This window comes from Daphnia carinata, chromosome 6 (assembly GCF_022539665.2).
Source record: "Daphnia carinata strain CSIRO-1 chromosome 6, CSIRO_AGI_Dcar_HiC_V3, whole genome shotgun sequence".
In the NCBI taxonomy this organism is placed as follows: domain Eukaryota; kingdom Metazoa; phylum Arthropoda; class Branchiopoda; order Diplostraca; family Daphniidae; genus Daphnia; species Daphnia carinata.
Genome location: NC_081336.1, coordinates 9,562,113 through 9,589,035, shown reverse-complemented (window position 1 = coordinate 9,589,035; position 26,923 = coordinate 9,562,113). Strand labels below are relative to the sequence as shown.

At 39.1% G+C, this 26,923-nt stretch overlaps 7 protein-coding genes, 2 long non-coding RNA genes and 1 pseudogene across 12 annotated transcripts; 9 read left to right on the top strand and 1 right to left on the bottom strand.

Moving 5' to 3' along the window:
- Positions 1-1,793: 1,793 nt before the first annotated feature.
- Positions 1,794-5,501, top strand: LOC132088012 (uncharacterized). The gene is made up of 7 exons (XR_009421072.1): positions 1,794-1,943; positions 2,054-2,113; positions 2,180-2,323; positions 2,476-2,591; positions 2,691-2,752; positions 2,991-3,135; positions 5,314-5,501. It is a non-coding gene; the product is annotated as an uncharacterized LOC132088012 (long non-coding RNA).
- Positions 3,251-21,402, bottom strand: LOC130694072 (C1q-related factor-like). Of its 3 annotated transcripts, none has more exons than XM_059495537.1 (4): positions 21,283-21,382; positions 4,292-4,405; positions 3,993-4,224; positions 3,251-3,925 (listed from the first exon to the last, which is right to left on the bottom strand). In XM_059495537.1, exons 2-4 carry the CDS (start codon positions 4,397-4,399, stop codon positions 3,444-3,446), a joined length of 822 nt encoding a protein of 273 aa, XP_059351520.1. In that variant the 5' UTR covers positions 4,400-4,405; positions 21,283-21,382; the 3' UTR covers positions 3,251-3,443. The 3 variants fall into 3 exon arrangements, with proteins under 3 accessions (XP_059351520.1, XP_057373221.1, XP_057373230.1); XM_057517238.1 differs by lacking the exon at positions 21,283-21,382 and adding an exon at positions 4,469-4,602; XM_057517247.2 differs by lacking the exons at positions 3,251-3,925; positions 3,993-4,224; positions 4,292-4,405 and adding exons at positions 20,130-20,750; positions 20,814-21,039; positions 21,107-21,220 and having other exon boundaries at positions 21,283-21,402.
- LOC130694033 (failed axon connections homolog) lies at positions 5,556-6,841 on the top strand (the record flags this gene model as incomplete). The annotated part of the gene is made up of 6 exons (XM_057517171.2): positions 5,556-5,705; positions 5,769-5,965; positions 6,029-6,237; positions 6,296-6,412; positions 6,467-6,616; positions 6,731-6,841. Coding segments are annotated over 5 exons (765 nt in total), but the record flags the coding sequence as incomplete, so codon positions are not given.
- LOC130694088 (uncharacterized) lies at positions 6,954-8,398 on the top strand. The gene is made up of 4 exons (XM_057517259.1): positions 6,954-7,471; positions 7,531-7,757; positions 7,812-7,872; positions 7,941-8,398. The coding sequence occupies exons 1-4, from the start codon at positions 7,094-7,096 to the stop codon at positions 8,061-8,063; spliced, it is 789 nt and encodes a 262-aa protein (XP_057373242.1). The 5' UTR covers positions 6,954-7,093; the 3' UTR covers positions 8,064-8,398.
- LOC130694032 (aquaporin-9-like) lies at positions 13,187-14,862 on the top strand. The gene is made up of 7 exons (XM_057517170.1): positions 13,187-13,291; positions 13,354-13,480; positions 13,540-13,677; positions 13,738-13,874; positions 13,946-14,101; positions 14,179-14,240; positions 14,303-14,862. Exons 1-7 carry the CDS (start codon positions 13,187-13,189, stop codon positions 14,562-14,564), a joined length of 987 nt encoding a protein of 328 aa, XP_057373153.1. The 3' UTR covers positions 14,565-14,862.
- LOC130694083 (uncharacterized) lies at positions 15,748-16,768 on the top strand. Of its 2 annotated transcripts, none has more exons than XM_057517252.2 (2): positions 15,748-15,873; positions 15,999-16,768. In XM_057517252.2, exon 2 carries the CDS (start codon positions 16,122-16,124, stop codon positions 16,647-16,649), a length of 528 nt encoding a protein of 175 aa, XP_057373235.1. In that variant the 5' UTR covers positions 15,748-15,873; positions 15,999-16,121; the 3' UTR covers positions 16,650-16,768. The 2 variants fall into 2 exon arrangements, with proteins under 2 accessions (XP_057373235.1, XP_057373236.1); XM_057517253.2 differs by having other exon boundaries at positions 15,972-16,768.
- LOC130694095 (uncharacterized) lies at positions 18,684-22,298 on the top strand. Its single transcript, XR_009001887.1, has 8 exons — positions 18,684-18,837; positions 18,948-19,007; positions 19,074-19,217; positions 19,370-19,485; positions 19,567-19,628; positions 19,704-19,800; positions 19,866-20,010; positions 22,111-22,298. It is a non-coding gene; the product is annotated as an uncharacterized LOC130694095 (long non-coding RNA).
- Positions 22,299-22,818: 520 nt separating this feature from the next.
- LOC130694077 (uncharacterized) lies at positions 22,819-24,213 on the top strand. Its single transcript, XM_059495538.1, has 4 exons — positions 22,819-23,304; positions 23,364-23,590; positions 23,645-23,705; positions 23,775-24,213. Exons 1-4 carry the CDS (start codon positions 22,927-22,929, stop codon positions 23,895-23,897), a joined length of 789 nt encoding a protein of 262 aa, XP_059351521.1. The 5' UTR covers positions 22,819-22,926; the 3' UTR covers positions 23,898-24,213.
- Positions 24,214-24,574: 361 nt separating this feature from the next.
- LOC130694074 (failed axon connections homolog) lies at positions 24,575-25,936 on the top strand (annotated as a pseudogene).
- A 44-nt stretch (positions 25,937-25,980) lies between these two features.
- On the top strand, positions 25,981-26,900 carry LOC130694031 (failed axon connections homolog). The gene is made up of 4 exons (XM_057517169.1): positions 25,981-26,109; positions 26,164-26,569; positions 26,629-26,745; positions 26,803-26,900. The coding sequence occupies exons 1-4, from the start codon at positions 25,981-25,983 to the stop codon at positions 26,898-26,900; spliced, it is 750 nt and encodes a 249-aa protein (XP_057373152.1).
- The last annotated feature ends 23 nt before the right edge of the window (positions 26,901-26,923 follow it).

Below are 26,923 nucleotides of genomic sequence, written 5' to 3'. Positions count from 1 at the left end.
CTGGCAACCTGGCACCTCATCCACAGTGAGCGGAAATGGCGTTTCGCGCCACCAATAACCTTTGAATGCAGCCATTCCACTTCTAGGGATATTACCCTATTTAGGGGGATTTAAGGAAAATTTTTTGAATCTAGGGTGCAGTTATGGAAATCTAGGGTTTCCGGGATTATCCAGGGCCTATTTAATTTTCTGGGGATTTCTCTCTGGCATAGCTTTTCTGGTAACTTGTTTGGCTTTGACGGGCACTGGTTAATTGCTTTAAAAATGTGTTCGATTTAATACTGTTCTAAAATAAATAAAATGGTTATTTTATTTTATTTATTTACATTTATAAAAATAGTAAAAATTTTTTGAGGCAATCGCGTCTATGAGAACCGAACACGGACAGTTGACGTATGATCTCAGTGCTATACCACAGCGCCATACCACAGCGCGGAACCACTATTAGTCACATATTATATAGCTCCGGTATTAGAACGAAGGTCGATGAAAAATAAATTTGTTTGGGATGTGCGGTCCTGGCACAGTGGTTACCACCTTCGCTTCGCATTCTGAGGGCCCCGGGTTCAAGTCCCGACACCGCCAACTTCCCTCCCTCCCTCCCTTCCCCTCCAATTCTTCATTGAAGATACGCAAGATTTTTCATCTCATCGGATTACGCAAGCTTCTACAACGGATCAAGACGCAAGATTCTACGCCTTAAAGAAAGAAAATAAAAAGAGAGAAAATAAGAAGAGAGAAAACAAGAAGAAAGAAAAAAAGAAGAGAATAAACAAGAAGAAAGAAAAAGAGAAGAGAAAAAAGAAGAGCCATGCCTACTATAAAGGGGCTAAATGGCACACCAAAAAAGCCTTGCCAGGCTAAAAATGGCAAAAAAAGCCTTGCCAGGCTTGAAATGGCAAAAAAGCCGTGCTAGGCTAAAAATCGATCTGTAGTACTGTTCACTACCTTGAAGATCGAACCACAAACTGAAAGGTTGAGAAGAGGTGATCGGAGCAAAGTAGGTTGTTCGTAAGTTCTCCCCATGGCCTGAAAGACGGTTCGTGGATGCTGGCAGCTAATAATCGGCGCAAAGTGACCCAATTCGATACCCGTAAGTTTTTGTTGTTCCTTTTGTATCTAACACACATTAGGGTGTTATGTTGTATTAACACCATTATCATAATTGTTTGGTTTTTCTTCTTTTTTTTTTTGGGGGGGGGGGGGGGGGGATTTGTGTGTTGTAGTTGCCAAGTTGTCGTGCCTGAAGTTCAAGCATGAAAGAGTGGTTTTTGTAAGTAGCTGCAAATAGAGAATGTTTGGTAATATTATTTATTGGCGAGACAGAGAACAAGCTATATATAAGCTATATAACAATAAAACAAGCTATATATAAGCTGGAGACCCGAGTTCGAATCTAGCCTCAGTCATTTCTTTTTTCCCTTACCTACCGTAAGCTGGCCACTTGCGCCGCATTTCCACTGTTTTTCCCACACATTTCAATTCTGCAATCGTTACCAAACAGTGGAAAGTGGAGCTCGGTTTGGGGTATTGGGGGATTGCACCCCTCTGGCAATCCAGTTTTAGGCGCTGGAGGTATTGCGCGCTGACAGGCCGTTATTAGAGTAGGCCATGTCAGAAAGTAACAGGGATTTCTGGGGATTTTATTTTTTTTAAATAGGGATTTATGTCCGCAGTCTGGCAACGTTCTAGGGATACCACTTTGCGGAAAGTGGAAACACTGTTTGAATGACTCATTGTTGAAAGGTAATGCAGTCTCTTGCTTTCTCTTGGCGGTTTCTGTTGCAATGCACGTCTTCCTCGCGATTTGATGGAAAAATTGATCATTCCGGATCAATTCTTTAGCTTTTTTCTTTGTGCAACGATAAACAAAGAAAAATAAAACGAGGAAGTGAATCAATTGTTCAGTCGTACGCTGTATGTTCTTGTTAATAATAGAAGAGGTAATGGACTGCGTGAATTTTGTATGGTGGAAAATAATGGGTGAAGTAGACGGCATGGTGTTTTAAGTTTAAAGAAAGCATGTCGATTTCTGATTTTGTATCTGTTCTAGGAAGCTACATCTTGATGGTGGATGGAGGTGAATTTTTTCCGAGTCAGTTTCTCATGCATGGTAATATCAGTTAAATATTTGGCCAATTGAATAAAATTGAAATTGACAGTTTTAATTGTGTTTCAGTAGGCAGATGGCAAAGCTCTAATAACCAAAACTACTGTTGAGTTAGCCCTGCTGTCTTCTTTTGGTCGTTCTTGCAGACTGTGCTGTGAAAATGGATCCAAGAAAGAAGCAATTGGAGTCAGCAACATTCATTTGTGAGTCTGGGTAAGTTTGTCCTTGTCTTTTTCTATTTTTCATGCTTGTGGTTTCATAGCCAGTCTAACAATAAGTCTTTATGCTGCCCATACAAATTGATTGCTACAACAAAAATTGTTATGTCATTCACACATTCATCTTCATTGCATTTAATTTATCAGGTTAGTCTACACCGACTTAAATGATTTCTTTTGATGAGGTGACAACTTGAACCCGGCAATGACGATGGCTCTGGCCCTGGCCAAAGATTTCCCCTGGACCTTACACAGTTAACGCGGTCAGTTACTATAGCAAAAACAACTGTTTTACGAATTTATTTATGACACTTATCGGACAATAAATTTTTTTATTCATTGCCTACATTTGGATACAACAGGCTCGGGATTTGGCTCACCGGTTAGTCACGTATTTTGGAGGATGGGAGCTCGGCGTATTTAGGTAAGATAGAACTCAGATGAGCTTGTGTTTGAGAACAATTTTATGACTCTTTTAATTCTAAACAAATGTATAAAGTTAAAGCTTTCGCTGCTACATTTGGTTCTGCATTGTACGCTTTACCCTACTTAAAAGTTTCAATAATTTATAGCCTGTGATGAAGTCCGTTACGGTGATAAGTTTTCATAGCTGTAATTTTTTTTATGTCTAAAAATATGCAACCCATTCTTTTTGTTTACAGTTTCAACATTTTTGTTCCATAACGGTGTGTGCTACTTTCGCGAAGAACAGTCTATTGTTCACGATCAGCTGATCCCGATACAAACGGTCTTCCTGCCTTTGACGTTGCCGCTTTGTTCGCTACAAAAGAATCCCTTTGTTCACAGGTCAGTTTCATTTATTTTCATGCGTCGCCTTAGATGCAACTAACCCCGCAGTGGTTTGTTGGTGTACGTGATGTAAATAACACTCGAAAATAATTTAAGGAGTATTGCTGTCGTATTTAACATATTCCAATGACTCTTGTATTCATCTTCTAAGAACAAAATCGGTTAAATGCTAGAAACATTTCTAAAGGGATCCAACTCTACGATTGCTATTAGAATGAAACATTTTAAATTCTAATCAAGTATCTACTTTCGGTTCTACCAAACTTGGAACCCACTATCGAATCTTGCAAGATCGAAAACGCCCACTACCAGTTTAGGGATTGCGAAACATCTTCCTTCAATAGGAACCCGTTAAATTGGGTGTACAATCCTGTCACCAAAGACACGCCTACCGACATGCTTACAATTTGGATCGAAATGTTATCGCCTTTCACTAATTCAAGTGTTGATTGCAGCGAAAACGCTTCGTACTGATAGTAGACGTCGGCTTCGTCAGGGAATGCGTAGGCCATCACTTCCTCATTTTTAAACAGTCCAATATGAAAGAAATGTCTAGACTGGTAATACGTCGTGGGAAAGGCGGCCGATCCACTGAGAGTGAAGAAATATGTCCCAGTTACGGGTGCCGTGAAAATGCCTGTAGTTTTGTCGTAAGCTGCGCCCTCGTTGAGTGTTTCAATGTCGAACAGGATGGGCGTTCGTGTTCCATTAAAATATTCACCTCTGCGCACAAAGAAATAGGTTGGCGATGATTTGACATCGACGTGGCCGATCCACGTCTCGAAACCTTAAAGCGATCGGAAACATTTTTTGTTTTATAGATTTTTATTAAATGGTAAGAGATTGAATGTTACCTGGATCGCTTGGGGTAATAGTAAAATCGCAGTAAACGCTTTCCACTGATTTACTTCCCATGACAGAGTATAGTCCGTTTAAAGTGTGACCAATTTCAATTAGATCCGCGCATGATGTTGGCATTTGGGCGATTGCCTTATTTGATGGCTGGTCCATGATCTCATTTGCTCGATTGAAATCCTTCGATTTTCGCATTTGATTTAGCCGGGCAATTTCTTCCATTAGAATCTTCTGTTTGGAATATTAGATAATTCAATAAAGTAATTGGAAAATTAAATTAAGTAGAATTAAAACTTGCATTTTGATTTTCCACGCTCTCCAATTGAATCACTTTAGCTGTTAACTGAGCAATTTGAAGTTCCAGGGCGTCAATTCGGCCGCTTTTCTCCGCCAAAATTCCGCGCATTTCAAACTGAATTTGAAACAGGCCCATGAATGAAATTTTTCGAATCATTAAATAAGAAATATTACTCACAAAGCTCTCACGCAGCTGCGTGAGCTCTTCGTCCACAGTTAAAGCATTGATGGAACAAGCCAGCAAAACAGTAAAACAAATGATCATCTGCATCTTCGTAAATGGAGTCATTCGTTCAAGTCCCAAATGGCTTTTTCAATTGTTCGTCCGTGTGCCACAGACGCACCGCCATTTTATAGAACCCAAATGAGTCGGGTCCTGTATCTGGTGTGTGTGTTTAGAGATATTCCATGATAATTTGTAATTCGTATGACGAAATGTGGTAAACCCATTTGCCATCGTGATAGAACCCATAGGAGCCAATGCGATTTTACGTTCGTCGTGTGCAAAAGGATAAAAAGCTGGGGAAAACAAATGTTTACGTCAAAGATAAAAGGTTAAAACCCATGAGTAATTAAAGACAAACAATTAATGAACTCGGCAAGAAATAGGGGGAAATGATTATGTTGATGCGAACAACGATGGACGTTTTCGTACACATTTGCATTTCACGCCATTTCTTTTGTCGTTAGGTCTTTTATATTTGATTTTCTTTAATTATTCCTCTTTAATTTTCAATTTTGTGAATTTAGTATCAGGTGAAATGCTTTCTTGTTATCTCCCGTTGCTTTTTAAATTTTATGTCGTATCGATTAACGTAAGGCCAAATGCAAAACGATGCAGTCACTAAGCAAATGGGCATGGCAAACGAAACGTGAGACATCCATTTCGATTGGTCTCTTTTGTTTTGGGCTTGGCATCGTATCTCGTTTATTTAATATCGACTTTGCACGTTTATCTTGATACCAAACGTACCACATACACCTTGTGTGATCAATGTGCGATCTGATATTTTTTTTTTTTAGATCCTTTGCTACGTTTGCCAGTATAAACAAGTCGTACATCTGCCGGAATGCTGGAACAAGCCATCGAATCGCTGACTGACATTTGGAATGATGAACGTGGTCTGATTGTTGCAAGTGCAGGCGTCGCTGCAAGTCTCTACGTTTTGGCCAGCAAGGTGTACACCCTTTACGAAAAGTCTCAGCTAAGGCATTTATACAAATTTAATTTCTTAAAATAATGTAGCAATTAATGTTAATTAATTTGTTTGGAAATTTTAAGGAAGAAATGGAATTCAGCACCAAAGGATGTGGTCATCCTCCATCAACTTCCGAGAGGCAAATTCACTCCCAGCATTTCGCCATTCCCACTGAAACTGGAAACGTATCTACGTATGGCCGGCATCCACTACGAGGTTTGTACTTTCTACAATCAGTACCACTTTTCGTATTCATGTTTTGTTCAAACTTTTATTTAGAATGATTTTACCGAGCCGAAAAGTATGAAAAATAAAACTCCTTGGATAACACTGAACGGAGAAGATTTTGGAGATTCGCAAATTTGTCTGGAAATTTTAGCTGACAAGTTCCAAAAGGACTTTAGTGCCCATTTATCTCCTGAACAGAAAGCTACTGCCAGAGCTTTTCAAATCATGACAGAAGAACATTTTTATTGGTAAAATTCTTTATTGCTAATGTCTTTAAATCAAATAATATTTAATTTCATGTCGACATAAAGGACGGGAGTTTTATGGCGATGGGTCTACACGAAAGGGAATACTCTTCGCCAGATCCACGCCACGTTTGCCCCACGTTTCAGTTTGAAAATACCGCTGGTATGTAGACGAATGAAAAGCCAGGCTATCGGGCAAGGACTGGGCCGTCACACGGAACAGGAGGTGATTGGAATAGGAATGGAAGACCTGCGAGCCATGTCGCATTTTTTAGGTATGGAATCATTTGTGAGTCTTTGGATCTACTAGTAACGAATTGTTTGTAAATGAAGGAAGTAAATCGTATTTCATGGGGGAAGAACCTGTCGAGCTGGATTGTGCAATGTTTGGAATGCTGGCGCAGGTGGTTTGGAACATGCCGGGATCTCCATTCGAAAGTCTTTTGAACAGTATGTTTGAATAGTTCAATCTCCATATTTTTATTAATTTAAACAATGTCAAAGGTGAACTGCGAAATCTGAAACTGTTTTGCGAGAGGATGAAGGATCGATTCTGGCCGGATTGGGATCAATGCCTCTTGCCTGACCCGCTCTGAACATCGACATTCTGCAGGTCGTATTTGATGGACACCCGACCTTAGAAGAAGACGTGAGGTAATTAAATTAGTTAGAAATCTATACATCTTTTCAGAATGTATATTTTAACGGCAATTTGCACGATGAAATGTTACCGAGTTTACTAAAAACAAACTTGTTTTATTGGCACAGAGTTTTTCGCTCCGCTGCTTCTGATTACCTCAACAGATGGCGAACTACCTGTTGTCTCAAGTGTCAAATTTGTTTTTGAAAACTCGATTATATTATTATTATTCACCCAAGTTTAACACACTTCCATAATTTGCAGGTGTGCTGTTAATTATTAAATCGATAATTAGCTTAAAAAAGCACCAAAGTTGGTAGTTTTCTTCATATGCCTGTTGCATAAGAACTGTGTTATGTAACTCATGTGGAGCAGAAGACTGGCAGAAACTCACTACAAAGCACAGACGTCCTCATTTCCGATTTGTCGCTTGATTAACTTATGCTCAGTTTCAGTCATTTGAGAGAATATTTAACCCAAACTAAAGTAACATGCAAACTCTTCATAAAATAAGTTCCCAAAACATCCATTCTCTAGGACTCGGCCTATTGCTAACAAGTGCTTTCATCACACATTCGGCAAAGGCTTGTATGCCAATCTTTGCAGAAGGAGGAAGGAATACAAGAGAAATGGAATCTACATCACAAAGCAACACTTCCAGTGATCTAATAGATTCATTGTATCCTGGCACAGCTGTCACGCGTCTTCAAAACGTTCACAAGAGAGTGAAATCCCTAACACCTGAGCAACTGAGTCAGGACTGGCAAAATGTTAGACGTTCCATTCTTTGGGCTGGTGGTCTCAAGGATCTATCAAATGTGAGACCTGGAAAAGGCTACACTGGACACTCTTTCAACGACTTCAATCACGTAGAGCTCTGGAAGATAATTAAATTGGTATTTTTTAATTTGATTTATTTTAATTGTAGTGTGACCTGACCACAATGCGTGGAGATGAAGCTGACAATAACAATGAAGGCAAGGTTGCTGGTATTGCTTATAACAATCGCCTAGGAGAAGGCATTCGCATTGCATCTATTGAAGAATTAGGACCTGGAGGTTCCTGGAGTACTTGTATGATTGGATGTAACAAAGAACCTCCTCAGGATGTTGCCCACATTCAGTTTAAATCAAGAATTGCATTCAAACTTGTGTGGTACATTATTAATTATTTACGTACAAACATTCTTTATCAATCTATCTGACTTAGGACTCCGCCAACTTTCAACACATTTGTACTAGTGGATGACAGTGGTTCACTATTGAATTGGGTAAGCAAGTTAAACAGTTTAAAATTATGTTTTTTCATTTCGTTATTCTGGAGATCTGATTTGCACAGGGTACACCTACTGGTACACTGCCACATATTGCTGAAAGAAGACTCAACTTTGAGACAGTAGCTGGATCAAAGTATGCCGTCGAAGCAGAGCGAAAAGGGAAGGAGATGCAACACCTGCAGTAAAGATTTTTCCTTTAGATTCCCTTCTTTTCCTCCATGTACTCAAAGAAGGTATTCCTAGTCTGCACTGTGCCCTAATTGTTCGAACGTGTTTATAGGAACGACGTTCGTAAGCCATCGGAGCTTTAATTCTAACGTTTGGCTTATCCTGGCAAGCGATATGCACCCAATTTTGAACGTTCTTTCATGTTGTGCATTCAGCATTTATCGCCTAAAACTTTGAGCCCTAAAATCTACATTATACATCACAATATGATGTTTGTGTGTTCGAAAGGCTAACAAAAATGTGTAACTGCGTACAAACATAAAAAGCTTAACATAATTGATTAAGCATAAAACTGAATGACTAATAAAGATAAAACTGAAGTTATGGCGGGAAAATAGGAAGTTCCGCTCCTGATGTTAACGACCAAGTTGCGTGTGTCGAATATTTGACTTTACTGCACAAACAGGTATGTTGCCCTATTTATCGTTAGGTTATTATGCTACTAAATTTAATGATTCGACAATAATCTTTCACTTTTCAAGAGGTCGTGGAACTTTCTGCGCTTTTGATTGCGGTTCCATGGCGCAACGCGATCAATTGGTCGAACAGTTAAAGGTCGAAGGTGAGAATTGATTCTTCTTTTGATCATCTTGTTAAAAACTGTTTGACTTACCAAGTATTTATTATTGTTTTAGGTGTTCAATCTGGTGGAGCTGGTCCTGTTGCTGTTCGTTTGCGTCCGTCGCTGGTATTTCAACCTCATCATGCATCCATTTTTCTCGACAGGCTGGAAAAGGCCTTGAAAAAGATGGACAATTAAATTTAAAGCTTTATTGTAAAACATGACTGTACTTTGTTTGGAGGAAACTTCTATTTGTCTGATTCACTTCCAAATGTTGAATAATCCCATCAATACAAAATAAACAATTGTCTTTAATTACGTACCAAAATACTTATTTTGATGCAGCGATGTATAATTCAATGAGGTTTTCAGCATAATCGTTAAGAACATGGAATAGCAACCGTCACTCGCTTGGCTTGATACAAAATTACTCGCTTGGTCTGTTCTGTACAAAATCACAGAAAAATGGTAAGAGACTATCAAGTTGTTGCAGAAACAGAAGTACCACTGTACTTTAAATTTCGGAACTTAAGTTTATAGAGTTTTTTAGGATTTCTGTCATCCATTGTTTTAACATGTTAAAACGGAATTGATATTACCTCTACCCATGTGTTGGTTACTTTCATCGGAACACATCCGTTCCTTCCAAAAGGCGCGCGAAAAATGGATCTTTTAATGGCCGCCGGGCTATAGCCAGATTTTGGAACAAAGACGGGGGAAGTGTGACAGCGTTGCCATTGAGCCACAACTTTTTTATTGTACCACAAATTATTGTAGTATAATAATACCACAATTTATTGTAAATAAAATTATTTTGTAGAGGATTTATTTCAGCTGTCTCCATTTACAAAATCTCTTTTATATTTTTTCTTCGATTTTTTTTGCAGGTTTATTAAGGCTGGCATCGCTTCCACCGAGAGTGGAAATGGCGTTTCGCGCCTACCATAACCTCGAATGACACAATGGTTTAAAGGTAATGTGGTCTGCTGCTACAACGTCGTTATTTCCACGATGTGTTGGAAAGGTTTATATTTTCGTATCATTTGCTTAGCTCTCCTATTCTTTGTACAGTAACTGCCAATTGACAAAAGTAAAACAAGGAGATGGATCATTTGTTCAGAGGTCAGTCGTCTCGGTATATTCTTGTTAAGAATCAGAGAGGTGATGGACACTGGGTGAACTTTGGGTCAAGGGACCCATGAATGAAGTATGCAGTATGGTTTTAAACTAAATGGAAGTAATGTTTAACTCAAATTTTGTTTCTTTCTAGGAAACTATATATCCATATGGTGCTGAAGGAGCAACCTCAAGTTTTGATTTCGTTAAACATGGAGACCATGACCTTCTTCGTAAGACTGGCCATATGTTTTGCATATTGAAAAGGTGTGGAATTGAATTGGTTTATCTTAATTTTTTTTTCTAGGTAGCTGGACTGGAATAACAACATAAATAATAAGATAATAAAAAATAAGAATAACAGAAGAAAAAATGGAGGTGATTACTTTCAATTAGGTGCCTGGGTAAGTCCATATTTTTACCACTGCTATTTTCCATAGCTTTATTATTGTATTTTACAATCCTCTTCCTGATTTTCGTTTGGCGTATAGTTCATGGAATGTAGAAATTAAGCTATTAAGGTGTTGGGCAATGGCCCATTTGGGTGGCATTCTGCTGTTTGATATCTCATCAATGGCCAGTTCAATTTTACACCACATTGACGGTCAGAAAACACAAGGTGTGCATCCGCTTTGTTATACGTTGTGATTACCTGCTCGTGGGTGAATTGAATGAGGGGTTACCAATGCATCAAAACTTATTTTCCGGTTAGCCTCAGTTTTGCTTCTTGTAACAATTCACATTTGACCTGGGAATAATAAGATTGAAACAATTTTTAAGTAACTGGTTTCCTTAAGTGATCTTACGTGTTTCAAACCTTAGTGGACTAGTTAGTTGGGTATCTGTTGAAAGAATGGTTGTCTGAAGTAAATGTAACGATACATCTACTCTAGACAATACCAAAATCCATGGGTGCTATAATGTCAACTATTAGTAGTTTTCCTAAAACCAGGGAAGACCGTGCGGGTCTTGGTATGTCTCCAGAATCGCTAATGTCAATGTTTGTGTGACAGTCAGTCGATTGAGTTTAAATTTTTAATGGGCAGTGCTGATCTCTCATTCAACGCCATTCCAAGTATAGCCAATCGCATTGGGTATTCAATCAATACGTCCGCTATCCGAATGTTTTTGAATGATTTGAATTCAATTGCAGTTGTTCCGTACAAGGCGTTATTTACCAAATTAACCGCAAGGATTTATTAATATTCGCTGCGAGTAGACTGTATGTATGTGCAATGTAGTGTGCAGCAATCGATCAGAACAATATCCACCTTGAATGAACACAGCCTTGACTTTTGGCTTTTGTTTAGAAGTTGGAATTCAGCCTCTTAATGTTTAAAATTCAGGTAATGAATTTTCGCCCCGAATCCCTTTGGGTTTCAGTTGGGGTGCGCACCCCGATTACAACAATCGATTGTAGTCATTTCTCCGCCATTTCGCTGGGGTTTTCGGGGCGGGGCAAGGAACCGATTACGTCCCATCGGGGCCGATCCCTGTATAATTACCTGTCCAATGGGCTATCGTCGATGAATGCCGATGAATGTTTTTTTCTATGCCAAGGGTGTGGGCCTGCTTATTACCTCTTTGCTTCGGCCATTGATTTCCATCGTTATTTTTTCTAACATATTTAATTTTTATGTCTTTATACTTAATTGAATGGATTCCCAGTGGTTAGCCGCCCTAATGATCTAAATTGCTATCAACGTCCTTGATTTCACTCAGGTAGTCGAACGTGATCAGAAATGGGAATGCGCGTGGAAGTGTTAATTGCAAAGTTGCAAATGCGAAACACGTTTTATCGGTTTTGGGCTTTGAATATTAACGATTCTGTGGAACGTAGAGCCCTGATTCATGTTGGCGCTAATGATTGGCAGTAAAGCGAACCTGACTGAACGCGTTCGAAATTGTAATTTCTACTATTTAGATAGAAATGCACAACGCACCAAAAAAGGTCGTGGCCTTCCTCGTTTTGTTTGTTCGACAAATTACGAGACTATGTTTATGTCATCTGAAGTAATTCGCCAACACACTTAACATATAGAACATGTCCGGGAGTAATATTTTTGAATAGATTCTCTTCTATCATTTGTTTATCCGGTAGATATCAAATCTAATTATCAACTATTATAACCGAATTCTTTTAGCCTCTTCTCCACTATCGCTCTACGTTCAGTTAAACGGAACACACTTGAAATTTTAATCAAAGTCAGAATTGCTTTTGAAAGACGATACATAAGGGTATGCGTTTGCATCATTGGCGTACTCTACGACCTTCTGTCCTCTCCCTTTACGCACACGGGATGAATGCCCTTCAGTTTTTCCTAATGGCCCGTGGCCGTGCATTTCGCTGCTTTACAAAGTCGTTTTAAAAATCGAGAAGAAAAAATGGCATGAACGGAATGTCCCTTTCACGTTACTAACCAACTTAATAAACAACCTTTTGGACCTGTTATGTATACACGTACGTCATCTTGTTGATGATTCGTCCAAGTTTGTTGTCATGCCAACACAGACCACGTTGAAGTCAATCTTTTTGTCTAATGCTTATTTGAATGTCGTTTTTCACTTGCATTTTGGGCAGTCGATCTCTAATCACGCAAATCCACAAAATCAAGTGAAAATGGATGTACGCGTTAGGAATATATTTTGCATTCTAAAACCGTACCCACAGAGTAAACAACAACACGCCTGTCCATACGTGAGGGAAGCAAAGGCGATGCCTGTTGACATTGTTATTCGTCCCGAGCTTCATCGCAGCCTACAGCAACAAAATCCGCAGTTTCTCTCATTAATTGAGAATGGGTGAAAGTAGGAAACGGTCGCTTTATCACAGGACTCGTGGGGCGATTGGGTCATCGACGGGAACCTTCTCTCGACGACAACACTTTGATTAGTAGTCGTCGTGCATGTAAAGTCACGTTGATGTTGAATCGACACGTTCATTAAAGCCCGTGATGAATGCCCAGCTATTTAATTTTTTTGTGTTTTTCATTGGCGTGTTATTGATTTTCGATTGGGTAACAGATGTTGACCAAAAACATTGCCAAGGCCATTCACGTTCGTCTGCCTTATTAATAAGGAGATGGCTGACTGCTTTCGTCCAGATTCACGGGAAACCTCCTGACATTCAGTCCTACAATCGCGTCTGGCTCGCTCTGGTTTGGCTGTTGCTCATAGCTCAATGTAAGTTGGAAAAACACCTCTGTATAATGGCCGGCCTGTTGTTCTATATGTTATTATTGCCATTGTTTTGGTTTATTTGTTGTCATTGAACTGACAATTGGCTTCCAATATGCATTTACTCTGTAACTGATATCCATTTAAATGTAACGTTTCTTTTTCTTCATTGCATTTTGTAGATAAAGAAGAAAATTAACGCTCAAATTTGAGGACAGTCGGAAAATGGCGAACGATAAACGAGATGAAAACTCGTCTACTACTAATTGCAATTTCCCCAGTCTGATTCGAGCCGTTTTGGCAGAGTTCATTGGCACTTTTATCCTCGTCGTGAGTATTGGGATTAATATGAGCCTATCAATTACAATTCAATTAAACATTCATTTTTAAAGACAATTGGAAGTGGCAGCGTAGCTCAATCGCAATTGACTAATGGCAAGAAAGGCGATTACTTTACCATCAACTGGGGATGGGCTTTAGGTTGCTCGTTAGGAATCTTCGTTTCGTCCAAAGCGTCAGGTATTTGTGTTAGTATAATAAGATTAAAGTTAACAGGATTCAATTGTTTTTTATTACAGGTGGTCACTTGAATCCGGCCGTGACGATGGCCCTGGCCGTGGCCAAAGATTTCCCCTGGAAGAGGCTACCTGCCTATTGGTTAGCGCAGTACTCTGGAGCTCTGGTTGCTTCCGGCACTGTTCTAGGCATCTACTACGGTACAAATAATACCATAATATAACGACTCATGAGCGTTGCATTGTTCCTTACATTTACAGAAGCCATAGTTATAAGGAAAACCAACGGCGAGTTTCGAATCAATTCCAATTCATCCGAACCGGAACCGGGTTCGGCAGCCATTTTCGCTAATTATCCAACCCCTTATTCATCTGTTGTTACCGGCCTAATGGAAGAGGTATTCTTAAATTAGGAATAGAAAATCGATACGGTCATAATAAATCATTCACTCTTTTATTTTTGCGATAGATTTTATCGACCATGATCTTCATGCTGATCATTTGCGTTGTGACCAACTCCAGATATTCAAAAGTGCCCAATTTCTTGCAGCCGCTCTACATCGGTTTCACCTTGCTGGCCATCGGCGTTGCCTATGGATCTAACGGAGGCTACGCTCTTAACCCGGTACTATTGCGTGATGCCTGTGATTATCAATTAATGACATTCATTAAATCGTTTCATTTCTATTATTTTGAAAATAGGCTCGTGATTTGGCTCCTCGTTTAGTCACGTATTTCGGAGGATGGGGATCTCGCGTATTTAGGTAACTTTTAACTATAATTATTTAGGATAAATTTTATTAATTAAGAAAATCATTGGTTAAAGCTTCCGCGGCTACAATTGGTTTTGGATTTTCCTGGTCGGGCCACATGTGGGAGCCCTTCTCGGCGTTGGCATTTTTCATTCCGTTTTCTTGCGGTTCGAACGACCAGCGGTCGGAACAGATGGAACGGATTCGCAACTGCCGATGGTGGACTTCGAATACGCAATGACCAACGTATCCGATAACAAATCAAACGTCATCAAAGTGACAAGGAGGCAAAGCCACGAAGAATACATTGGATGCAGCATAGTCACGCCAATGTGAAGCAGCCGCAATAGCAGCATCATGTATTTCTACTGCTTGTAAAGTACCTAATATTTAATATGATTCAATGATATTCATTGGATTTTTGCTCGTTCAATCATGTGGTGCTTGGTGTACCTTTAAGCTTGCATGTGTGAGCCAGTTCAGTATCAAAATACTTAAGATGCGTAACTAGTGAGACTCGTTCTCTTAGGTTGTCGTTACAGTCGTAGTATCCCAAGTTAAAAATTCGTGATATGAATGTGCCACGTACAATCAATGTAATGAGCAATCAACTAATGACTGACATGTAGATGAAAACCACTTAAATTTTAACATTGTTTCTGTGTATCAGTAAAATGTGTACATCATAAATAAAGATAGTAAAAGTAATAAAGGTCGACAATTGATATCGAAATTCTGTTATCTTGTGCTTGTTTGTGCCTGTTACATAATTTACCTTGGTATATCAACGATCAAGCAATGGCCCTTGCAATTGCTAACAGAGTCAAATATCAGTTGGAAACGTAAAGTATAAAATGATTTCAGGTGATCTTTGACGACTGGTATAATTGTTTCTTCGGAAAATATCCTCTGCTTTCCGTGGGTAGGTAAAATGGAGGTCCGGAGCTTCATCGGGATTTTTTAGACAAAGACGGGAGGAGTGTGGCAGCGTTGCCATTGAGCCACCACATTTTTTCAATGGAAGCAGCACCAGAGTCATAGAAATCTGTTTTTTTTTTTTTTTGTTTACAATTAGACAAATGCTTTGTGTAGACTTTGTATATAAGATTCCTTTCTTTCGCACCGTAAAATCTATTGCCATGTCAGGCCTATATGCGGTGACATGGTGGCTCTGTCCACTTCGCTTATTGGTCAATGGTCATGGCTATTGGTTTAGTTTGGCATTTTCAGATTGAATATCTTAATCGTAGAATCACTGGAAAAGCACTTTTTTTTTGTTTTTAGGACTTTTCTTGTTACTTCTATAAGTTTATGCAAATTTCAAAAAACGAGTATCGTAAATGACGCAGTAAATTTTAAACTATTGGCCCATAGTTATAAGAAAGATATCAAAAGATACCTTTTCTCATGTTTGATAACGAACGTCCCACGCATGCGATGCAGAGATAGGCCTTTAGCTGTGAAGACGATTTTATCCTGGGTGATGATTAAGTTCCCAATCATTTCGCTATTGGTTGTTGCCTACCGATGTTTCAGAACGCTGCAACTCGCTAACGTGTTGGACCTCTGCATTGTCACAAGCGCATCGCTTCGTTGCTTGGTCCGTTTCTCGGTCGATCATCGGCATCAGTGCCTCTCTAACAAGGTAAGGAAGTTAGTGTTATTTAATATTCCTAAATAGTTCTCGATCAAATTATTAAAAATTAAAAATTTAAATAAATTTCAAAAATTATTAAAATTAAGGATCGAACGGTTTTAAACTGTTGGCAGGTGCCTTTACAATTAGTTTAAAGCTGCGCAGTCGTGTGTGTGAAAAGCAACTAGCCAACGAGATCCCTCGGCAAAAATCGGAAAATTATTCAACTTCTTGCTAAGGAAACCACGTGTGGAACTATGGGATCGTCAACCTCGTCCATACCAGAGTCGAGGAGTACCGGTGCGGCTTACACGAAGAAATTGTATTTTGATCCTAACGCGGATTCGCCCGAGGGTTATGATTATTCGATAACCGATGCCGAATTACGTGAAACACTGTCAGAGTTGGTCGACGTCACAGAGCGCATTGTTGAGGTTAGGTATTATAAGCACCCCCTAAGCAGTATGCAGTTGACGGACGGCATATTGCATCACGCTTTCATTGTATTCGAAACGAACGCGTGGTGGTGGTCCATCGAGAAAAACGACGAAGGCGTCACCATGCAGCGATCAACGGACTTTGACAGCGTTTGCGAAAAGTACAGGCGATCCGATCGTCAGACTAGCATTGGGAATGGTGTTGAAATGGTGAAAAAAGCATCTGGAAGCACGACAGTGATGGAGCTGATTGATCACCTGTGGGAGGGAGATTATCTCAATCAGGAATACAACTTTGAGACATATAACTGTCAACATTTTGCTGATTTGATTTATGAGTTCATTTAAAACTATTCTAGTTATTCTTTTCATCCTTAACCTGTAATGCTTTATTCCCTTTGTAGTCTTGATTCAGTGCAGCATTGTAGTACATGAAACCAATACAAACTCTTTCGAAAATTTCAAAACATGTATGCATAATCATGGATTCTATTAGTCAGGTTTTTCGCAAACGACGAATAATAAAACTGACACATTATTCCCGAACAATGATTCATATATTTGAATCTCAAAAGTTATTATTATTGCATGGTTTTAAAAAAAAACTATTTTTTGAGCGCAGTTGTGAACAATCTGGCAACGCCAGCTGTCATTTTTGACCACTCCTCCATACAATGCACCTGACTTATGGTGAGAAGATACTCATCATGCTTGGGCTGGACATTTTCCGATGTCCTGCTCATGATACCTCTGCATCCTTTCAGCAGTGTTCTGCCTAATATGACAAATGTTTGGCTGAAGTTAGAAAACCAAGCTAACTCTGAAGAAATGCATTACCATGCGTAACATCTCTGATGACGATAGAGTACCATGTCCCATCATGCTATAAGAAGCTACATGGCAGTTGTCACAAAGCCTCAATGACAAAATCTATCCATTACATCGACATTTATCGGATTTTAGCGTACCATTTGCCCGTCAAGCATTTCGTACTGCATAGCTGTTCGGAAATAATCACGGCTGTACGACCTTTGTGCTACAACTTGAATATGGCTCGTTGATGTATTTGCTGAGGGTTCTTAATCCTGAAACTAACTCTTTTTCACAGTTGGATGAATCTATTAGGAGGATTAGAATTTTTAGTTGATGTGACATAAAGGATGCCATCTGAAATTATGGATAAGACAGTAATACATTACGCTGACTTTCTAGGGTGCTTCTGCCACGATACGTCACACCGGCACGTCCGATAGACAGTCAGCTGTTTTCTTTAAGCCAACCAAAAAAGGCAGTTTTAACCGTAATTAGTTTACCGATCCACAGTTGCCATATTTCTAAATCATCGTCCTTCATTTTGCAGACGTAGATGGCGGGAGTCATTATTTATGGCGGGAGCAGAGTCATAGAAACCTGGTTGCTCTACGCTGTGTGTAAATGCTACAAGGGTTTGTGGTGACTTGTGGTCCTTTTCTGGCAGTTAAATAGCGAACCTAGCGGTTTTGGTGGAGTACTACAAGGTACCCAACCAATGAGCTATGTCCTGCCAAAATTTTGACAGCCAATCATAGCAGACCCGCCAAACGAGGGGGAAGTACTTAGTACTTTACTCCAGCGGTTTGTACTTAGAGTAGTCGGATGGCTAAGTCAAGCGTGTCTTTCAAGCATGGCCTACTGTAATAACGGCCTGTCAGCGCGCAATACTTCTTGCGCAAATAAGTTAATTGTCAGAGAGGCTTAATAGATATAATACTAATATAAATTACGTAATATAAAATTTTAATACAGAATTGCAATGAGTGGAAAAACAGTAGAAAGTGGAACCTAGCGCAGCGCGTGACCAGTATACGTTAGGAAATGGAAAAAAGAAAACGCAGCGACAAGATTCGAACTCGGGTCTCCCGCACTGCAATCGGAGGTGCTATCCACTAGGCATTTCAACTGATGTATTGTCGTTTTCTTATGGTTTTCTTTTAAGATGTTAGGATATCTCTAATTCTAGTCAACAGATGGCTCTTTGTCGCTGCCAGCTCCGCCCACAAAATCGGTGAAATCGGGACCACAAGTCACCACAAACACTTGTAGCATTTACACACACCGTGGAGCAACCAGGTTTCTATGACTCTGGCAGCACTAAGCGAATTGGTTTTATTATTGTACGTAATAATTTCTTATCGATTATTCTTTAACATCTCTCAATCTCCACAATTTTCGTGCATTTTTATTTTCTTTTTTCACAATTTTACAGGAGTGGAGAGGTGCTGGCAACCTGGCACCTCATCCACAGTGAGCGGAAATGGCGTTTCGCGCCACCAATAACCTTTGAATGACTCATTGTTGAAAGGTAATGCAGTCTTTTGCTTTCTCTTGGCGGTTTCAGTTGTAATGCACGTCTTCCTCGCGATTTGATGGAAAAATTGATCATTCCGGATCATTTCTTTAGCTTTTTTTCGTTCAACGATAAACAAAGAAAAATAAAACGAGGAAATGAATCAATTGTTCAGTCGTACGCTGTATGTTTTTGTTAATAATAGAAGAGGTAATGGACTTCGTGAATTTTGTATGGTGGAAACTGATGGGTTAAGTAGACGGCATGGTGTTTTAAGTTTAAAGAAAGCATGTCAATTTCTGATTTTTTATCTGTTCTAGGAAGCTACGTATTGATGATGGATGGAGTTGAAATTTTTCCTAGTTAATTTCTCGTGCATGGTAATATCAGTTAAATGTTTGGCCAATTGCATGAAATTGAAATTGACAGTTTTAATTTTGTTTCAGTTGGCAGACGGCAAAGCTGTAATAACAAAAACTACTGTTGAGTTAGCTCTGCTATCTTCTTTTGGTCGTTCTTGCAGACCGTGCTGTGAAAATGGATCTAAGAAAGAAGCAATTGGAGTCAGCAATATTCATTTGTGAGTCTGGGTAAGTTTGTCCTTGTCTTTTTCTATTTTTCATGCTTGTGGTTTCATAGCCAGTCTTACGATAAGTCTTTACGCTGCCCATACAAATTTATTGCCACAACAGAGGTTGTAATGTCATTCACACGTTCATCTTCATTGCATTTAATTTATCAGGTTAGTCTACACTGACTTCAGTGATTTCTTTTGATGAGGTGACCACTTGAACCCGGCAATGACGATGGCTGTGGCCGTGGCCAAAGATTTCCACTGGACCTTACGCAGTTAACGCGGTAAGTTACTATAGCAAAAACAATTGTTATACGAATTAATTTACGACACTTCATTTCATTGACTACATTTGGATACAACAGGCTCGGGATTTGGCTCACCGGTTAGTCACGTATTTTGGAGGATGGGAGCTCGGCGTATTTAGGTAAGATAGAACTCAGATGAGCTTGTGTTTGAGAACAATTTTAGGACTCTTTTAATTCTAAACAAATGTATAAAGTTAAAGCTTTCGCTGCTACATTTGGTTCTGGATTGTACGCTTTACCCTACTTAAAAGTTTCAATAATTTATAGCCTGTGATGAAGTCCGTTACGGTGGTAAGTTTTCATAGCTGTAATTTTTTTACGTCTAAAAATATGCAACCCATTCTTTTTGTTTACAGTTTCAACATTTTTGTTCCATAACGGTGTGTGCTACTTTCGTGAAAAACAGTCCATTGTTCACGATCAGCTGATCCCGATGCAAACGGTCTTCCTGCCTTTGGCGTTACCGCTTTGATAGCTACAGAAGAATCCCTTTGTTCACAGGTCAGTTTCATTTATTTTCATGCATCGCCCTACATGCAACATACCATGCAGTGGTTTGTTGGTGTACGTGATGTAAATAACACTTGAAAATAACGTATTTAACATATACAAGGGACTCTTGTATTCATCTCCTTAGAACAAATTCGGTTAAATGCTAGAAACATTTCTAAAGGGATCCAAGTCTACGATTGCTATTAGAATGAATCATTTTAAAATCTAATCAAGTATCTACTTTCGGTGCAAGATCGAAAATGCTCACTACCAGTTTAGGGATTGCGAAACATCTTCTTGCAATAGGAATCCGTTAAATTGGGTGTACAAACCTGTCACCAAAGACACGCCTACCGACATGCTTACAATTTGAATCGAAATGTTATCGCCTTTCATTAATTCGACTGTCGATTGCAGCGAAAACGCTTCGTACTGATAGTAGACGTCGGCTTCGTCAGGGAATGCGTAGGCCATCACTTCCTCATTTTTAAACAGGCCAATATGAAAGAAATGTCTAGACTGGTAATACGTCATGGGAAAGGCGGCCGATCCACTGAGAGTGAAGAAATATGTTCCAGTTACGGGTGCGGTGAAAATGCCTGTAGTTTTGTCGTAAGCTGCGCCCTCGTTGAGCGTTTCAATGTCGAACAGGATGGGCGTTCGTGTTCCATTAAAATATTCACCTCTGCGCACAAAGAAATAGGTTGGTGATGATTTAACATCGACGTGGCCGATCCACGTCTCGAAACCTTTAAGCGATCGGAAACATTATTTTATAGATTATTATTAAATGGTAAGAGATTGAATGTTACCTGGATCGCTTGGGTTTATAGTAAAGTCGCAGTAAACACTTTCTACTGATTTAATTCCCATGACCGAGTATAGTCCGTTTAAGTTGTGGCCCATTTTAATTAGATCCGCGCATGATGTTGGCATTTGGCCGATGGCTTTAGGCTGGTCCATGATCTCATTGGCCCGATTGAAATCCTTTGATTTTCGCATTTCATTTAGCCGGGCAATTTCTTCCATTAGAATCTTCTGTTTGGAATATTAGATAATTCAGTTGAATAATTGTAAAATTAAATTAAGCAGAATTAAAACTTGCATTTTGATTTTCCACGCTCTCCAATTGAATCACTTTAGCTGTTAACTGGGCAATTTGAAGTTCCATGGCGTCCATTCGGCTGCTTTTTTCCTCCAAAATTCCGCGCATTTCAAACTGAATTTGAAACAGGTCCACGAATGAAATTTTTCGAATCATTAAAAAGAAATTTAACTCACAAAGCTCTCACGCAGCTGCGTGAGCTGTTCGTCCACAGTTAAAGCATTGATGGAACAAGCCAGCAAAACAGTAAAACAAATGATGATCTGTATGCATCTTCATTGAAAGTCCCAAATGGCTTTTTTTCCAATTGTTCATCCATGTGCCACAGACGCAACGCTATTTTATAGAACCCAAAATGAGTCGGGTTCTGTATCTGGTGTGTGTGTTTTTTTTTAGAGATATTCGATGATAATTTGTAATTCGTATGACGAAATGTGGTAAAACCGTTTGCCATCGTGATAGAACCTGTAGGAGCCAATGCGATTTTACGTTCGTCGTGTGCAAAAGGATAAAAAGCTGGGGAAAACAAATGTTTACGTCAAAGATAAAAGGTTAAAACCCATGAGTAATTAAAAACAAACAATTAATAAACTCGGCAAGAAATAGGGGAAAATGATTACGTTAATGCGAACAGCGATGGTGGTTTTCGTACACATTTGCATTTCATACCAAGTCTCTTATCGCCAAATCTTTTATATTTGAATTTTCTTTAATTATTCCCCTTTAATTTTCAATTTCGTAATTTTAGCACCAGGTGAAATGCTTTCTTGTTATCTCCCCTTGCTTTTTAAATTTTTCGATTAACGTAAGGCCAAATGCAAAACGATGCAATCACTAAGCAAATGAGCATGGCAAACGTGAGACATCCATTGCGATTGGTCTATTTGTTTTGGGCTTGGCATCGTATCTCGTCTATTTCATATCGACCTTGCACTTTATCTTGATACCAAACGTACCACATACACCTTGTGTAATCAATGTGCCATCTGATATTTTCTTTTTAGATTCTTTGCCAGTATAAACAAGTCGTACATCTGCCGGAATGCTGAAACAAGCCATCGAATCATTGACATTGACATTGACCATTTCGAAAAATGGATGTGGTCTGATTGTTGCCAGTGCAGCTGTTGCTGCAAGTCTCTACGTTTTGGCCAGCAAAGTGTACACCCCTCACGAGAAGTCTCAGCTAAGGTCTTCATACAAATTTAATTTCTTAAAATGATGCAGCAATTAATGTTAATTTATTTATTTGGAAATTTAAAGGAAACAAAAAAACAGAAAAAGAAACGATGAAACATTCTGCAGGTCGTATTTGATGGACACCCGACCTTAGAAGAAGACGTGAGGTAATTAAATTGGTTAGAAATCTATACATCTTTTCAGAATGTATATTTTAACATCAATTTGCACGATGAAATGTTACCGAGTTTACTAAAAACTAACTTGTTTCATTGGCACAGAGTTTTTCGCTCCGCTGCTTCTGATTACCTCAACAGATGGCGAACTACCTGTTGTCTTAAGTGTCAAATTTGTTTTTGAAAACTCGATTATATTATCATTCACCCAAGTTTAATACACTTCCATAATTTTCAGGTGTGCTATTAATTATTAAATCTATAATTAGCTTAAAAAAGCACTGCAGTTGGTAGTTTTCTTCATATGCCTGTTACATAAGAACTGAGTTACATAACTCTTGTGGATCAGGAGACTGACAGAAACTCCAGTACAAAGCACAAGACGTACTCAACTCCGATTTCGCCTAGTTAACCTATGCTCAGTTTCAGTCATTTGTGAGAAAATTTAACCCAAACTGAAGTAACATGCAAACTCTTAATAAAATAAGCTCCCAAAACATCCATTCTCTAGGACTTGGCATATTGCTAACAAGTGCTTTCATCACACATTCGGCAAAGGCTTGCATGCCCACTATAGTAGAAGAAGGAAAGAACGCAAGAGAAATGGAATCTACATCACAAAGCAACACTTCCAGTGGTCTGATAGATTCGTTGTATCCTGGCACAGCTGTCACCCGTCTTCAAAATGTCCAGAAGAGAGTGAAATCCCTAACACCTGAGCAACTGAGTCAGGACTGGCAAACTGTTAGACGTTCCATTCTTTGGGCTGGTGGTCTCAAGGATCTGCCAAATGTGAGACCTGGAAAAGGCTACACTGGACACTCTTTCAACGACTTCAATCACGTAGGGCTCTGGAAGATAATTAAATTGATATTTTTTAATCTGACTTATTTTAATTCTAGTGTGACCTGACCACAATGCGTGGAGATGAAGCTGACAACAACAATGAAGGCAAAGTAGCTGGTATTGCTTATAATAATCGTCTTGGGGAAGGCATTCGTATCGCTTCCATCGAAGAACTGGGACCCGGTGGCTCATGGAGCACTTGCATGATAGGATGCAACAAGGAACCCCCTCAAGATGTAGCCCACATCCAGTTCAAATCGCGGATCGCTTTCAAACTCGTCTGGTACATTATTAATTATTTACGTACAAACATTCTTTATTAATCTGTATGATTTAGGACTCCACCAACCTTCAACACATTTGTACTAGTGGATGACAGTGGCTCGCTATTGAATTGGGTAAGCAAGTTAAACAGTTTAAAATTATCTTTTTTATTTCGTTATTCTGGAGATGTGATATTTGCACAGGGAACACCTACTGGTACACTGCCACATATTGCTGAAAGAAGACTCAACTTTGAGACAGTAGCTGGATCAAAGTATGCTGTCGAAACAGAGCGAAAAGGGAAGGAGACACAACGTCAGCAGTAAAAATTTTTCCTTTAGATTCCCTTCTTTTCCTCCATGTACTTAAAGAAGGTATTCCTAGTCTGCACTGTGCCCTAATTGTTCGAACGTGTTTATAGGAACGACGTTCGTAAGCTATCGGAGCTTTAATCCAACGTTTGGCCCATCCTGGCAAACGATATGTATCCATTTTTGAACGTTCTTTCATGTTGTGCATTCAGCATTTATCGTTTAAAACTTTGAGCCCTAAAATCTTCATTATACATCACAACATGATGTTTGTGTGTTTTAATGGCCAACAAAAATGTGTAACTGCGTACAAACATAAAAAGCTTAACATGATTGATTAAGCATAAATCTGAATGACTATTAAAGATAAAACTGAAGTTATGACAGGAAAGTAGGAAGTTAAGCCCCTGGTGTAACGACCAAGTTGCGTGTGCCGAAAATTTGACGTTACTGCACAACAGGTATGTTGCCCTATTTATCGTTAGCAGAAAATGCTATTAAATTTTATGATTTCATGATAATTTTTCACAAAGCAATTAATTTATTTTGTCTAAAATTTGTCAACGTGCGATTATGCCCGATAGATGGCTTCTTGTTTACTTGCAGTGGGTTCCTGATTAATCCAGCCCCAAGGATATTGTTTAGTCAGCTGAGAAGTGAATTGAGAGCTAAATACATTTGCGCGCCGAAAAATGAAGCATGCGGCTATCGAATGTTTGTCTGCGTTCCAACATTCCTTTCTTCACATCATAGCAAGCATTTATTGGTCATTGGCACTGGCATTGCTGGACTTTATCTTGTTGGTCAGGTTTACGTCTCGTACAAGAAAGTCCAACGTAGGTAAGACATTGATTCATTTACGTTTTAATTTATGACAAGGTTTAATTAGGACTGTCATTTTGTAGAAAGAAATGGGCTTCAGTGGAAAAGAATATGGTGATACTTCATCAGTTTGCACGAGGAAAGAATACACCAAGCATATCTCCATTCCCGTTGAAACTGGAAACATACTTGAGAATGACTGGTATTCCTTACGAGGTAAGGCTTTTATTTGTAATAATTTTTGAAAATTCTTCTTGAAATGTTTTGTTTTAGAGTGATTTTGAAGAACCATTGGGACCAAAAGGTAAAAGCCCCTGGATTACCTTAAATGGGGATGAAATTTCAGATTCCCAGTTGTGTGTGGAACTATTGGCTAGGAAATTCCATAAAGATTGCAGCACACACTTGTCAGCTGAAGAACAAGCCATAGCTAGAGCATTCCAAATTGTGGCAGAGGAACACTTGTATTGGTAAGTAATAATATTTAAACTGAAATATAATTTCTGTTTTGACAAACAACATGCTTTAGGGGTTTGCTTTTGTGGCGTTGGATTTACACCAAAGGAAGGACTCTCTGGCAGATTCAACCCAATATTCCTAAAGGTTTCTCTTTGATGATGCCATTGGCAATCAAGAAACTAAAAGGACAAGCCTACGGTCAAGGAATGGGTCGTCATACAGAAGCGGAAGTCATTGAAATGAGTGTTAAGGACCTGCGAGCCATCTCTAATTTTCTTGGTATTTCATACAATAATTTTTTAGCTCAATTAGTACTTAATTCTAAATGTACAAAAGGCACCAAACCGTTTCTGATGGGAGACAAAGCGATCGAAGCCGACTGTGCTGTGTTTGGAATTCTCAGTCAGTTGCTTTGGAACTGCCCCGGCTCACCATTTGAACAACTCGTGAACGGTAAACTTAACTAATCACGTAATACATCTTCCTTAATTATAATTTTCATCTTTTCTTTTACTCTGAAATGCACAGGCGAATTCAGTAACTTGAAAAGTTATTGCGAACGTATGAAAGAAACGTTCTGGCCTGACTGGGATCGTTGTCTGAATCCACCTCGCATTTAAATCATTTAAGCATTAGTTAACCTCTTTTACATTTCGCTTTAAATTTGATGTTCCAATATCCTCTACAAAAAAAAGAATTTAAATGTATGAAAAGGCTGTTCAGATGTAGATCAAAAGCAATAGTAAAACTGGTAAGCAGCGTAGGTGCATTGATTATGCTCTTATCGTTTGTTATCTCGCTTGGTAATAAAGACAAAATGGCTGCTGTAGAAAGGAAAGATGTAGTTATCCTCCATCAGTTGAAGAGAGGCAAAATCACGCCATGTATCTCTCCATTTGCTCTCAAATTAGAAACTTACCTCCGCATGGCCGGCATTCCGTACCAGGTAAATTCAATTTAAATTTGATAATTCATTTTTCTAACTCGATTTAATATGCAGAATGATTTTGAAGAGCCAATGGGACCCAAAGGTAAAACACCTTGGATTACATTGAACGGAAAGAAGATGGGCGACTCTCAGCTGTGCATTGAATTGCTATCCGAAACGTTTCACAAGGACTTGAGCCCTCATTTATCAATTGAAGACAAGGCGATCGCGAGAGCGTTTCAAATCATGGCGGAAGACCATCTTTATTGGGTCATGTTGGTGTGGCGATGGATTTACAATGGAGGCAGTTCTTTACCTCTCATTCAAACTGATTTGCATTTCGCTGTTCGTTATTTACGACCCATCGTAGTGAGCAGAGTGAGATCTCAAGTTTCAGCTCAAGGCATTGGCCGTCATAGCCAATCGGAAGTGATGGAAATGGGGTTGAAGGATCTGCGGGCCATTTCTAATTATCTAGGTATACTTTTAAATTTAGGCCCACCGGCATCATTTTTAAATCACATTATTTTTTTTCAGGGACGAAGCCATTTTTGATGGGGGACCAACCGATTGAAGTCGATTGCGCCATATTTGGAATGTTAGCCCAAATCTTGTGGAACAGTCCGGGCTGCCCTTACGAGCCCCTTTTCATCGGTAAATACTTTTAAATTAATTAGAATTTGATTAAATTAAAATTTGATATGAAAACAGGTGAATTGATTAATTTAAAAGGATATTGCGAACGAATGAAGGAAATGTTTTGGCCTGATTGGAATCAATGTCTAATCCCTGCTAATCCCTTGGTATAATACGTTGGTCATAATGAAACTTG

Coding starts and splice junctions, on each gene's coding strand:
- LOC130694083 (XM_057517252.2), top strand. CDS start 16,122: ATGGGATCGTCAACCTCGTCCATACCAGAGTCGAGGAGTACCGGTGCG.
- LOC130694031 (XM_057517169.1), top strand. CDS start 25,981: ATGGCTGCTGTAGAAAGGAAAGATGTAGTTATCCTCCATCAGTTGAAG. Junction 26,110..26,163: donor TGGCCGGCATTCCGTACCAG/GTAAATTCAATT, acceptor TTTAATATGCAG/AATGATTTTGAAGAGCCAAT. Junction 26,570..26,628: donor GGCCATTTCTAATTATCTAG/GTATACTTTTAA, acceptor ATTTTTTTTCAG/GGACGAAGCCATTTTTGATG.
- LOC130694072 (XM_057517238.1), bottom strand. CDS start 4,579: ATGACTCCATTTACGAAGATGCAGATGATCATTTGTTTTACTGTTTTG. Junction 4,225..4,291: donor AGAGCGTGGAAAATCAAAAT/GCAAGTTTTAAT, acceptor TATTCCAAACAG/AAGATTCTAATGGAAGAAAT. Junction 3,926..3,992: donor TATTACCCCAAGCGATCCAG/GTAACATTCAAT, acceptor GATCGCTTTAAG/GTTTCGAGACGTGGATCGGC.
- LOC130694088 (XM_057517259.1), top strand. CDS start 7,094: ATGCAAACTCTTCATAAAATAAGTTCCCAAAACATCCATTCTCTAGGA. Junction 7,472..7,530: donor CTTTCAACGACTTCAATCAC/GTAGAGCTCTGG, acceptor TTTTAATTGTAG/TGTGACCTGACCACAATGCG. Junction 7,873..7,940: donor GTGGTTCACTATTGAATTGG/GTAAGCAAGTTA, acceptor TGATTTGCACAG/GGTACACCTACTGGTACACT.
- LOC130694077 (XM_059495538.1), top strand. CDS start 22,927: ATGCAAACTCTTAATAAAATAAGCTCCCAAAACATCCATTCTCTAGGA. Junction 23,305..23,363: donor CTTTCAACGACTTCAATCAC/GTAGGGCTCTGG, acceptor TTTTAATTCTAG/TGTGACCTGACCACAATGCG. Junction 23,706..23,774: donor GTGGCTCGCTATTGAATTGG/GTAAGCAAGTTA, acceptor ATATTTGCACAG/GGAACACCTACTGGTACACT.
- LOC130694032 (XM_057517170.1), top strand. CDS start 13,187: ATGGCGAACGATAAACGAGATGAAAACTCGTCTACTACTAATTGCAAT. Junction 13,292..13,353: donor TTGGCACTTTTATCCTCGTC/GTGAGTATTGGG, acceptor TCATTTTTAAAG/ACAATTGGAAGTGGCAGCGT. Junction 13,678..13,737: donor TGTTCTAGGCATCTACTACG/GTACAAATAATA, acceptor TTACATTTACAG/AAGCCATAGTTATAAGGAAA.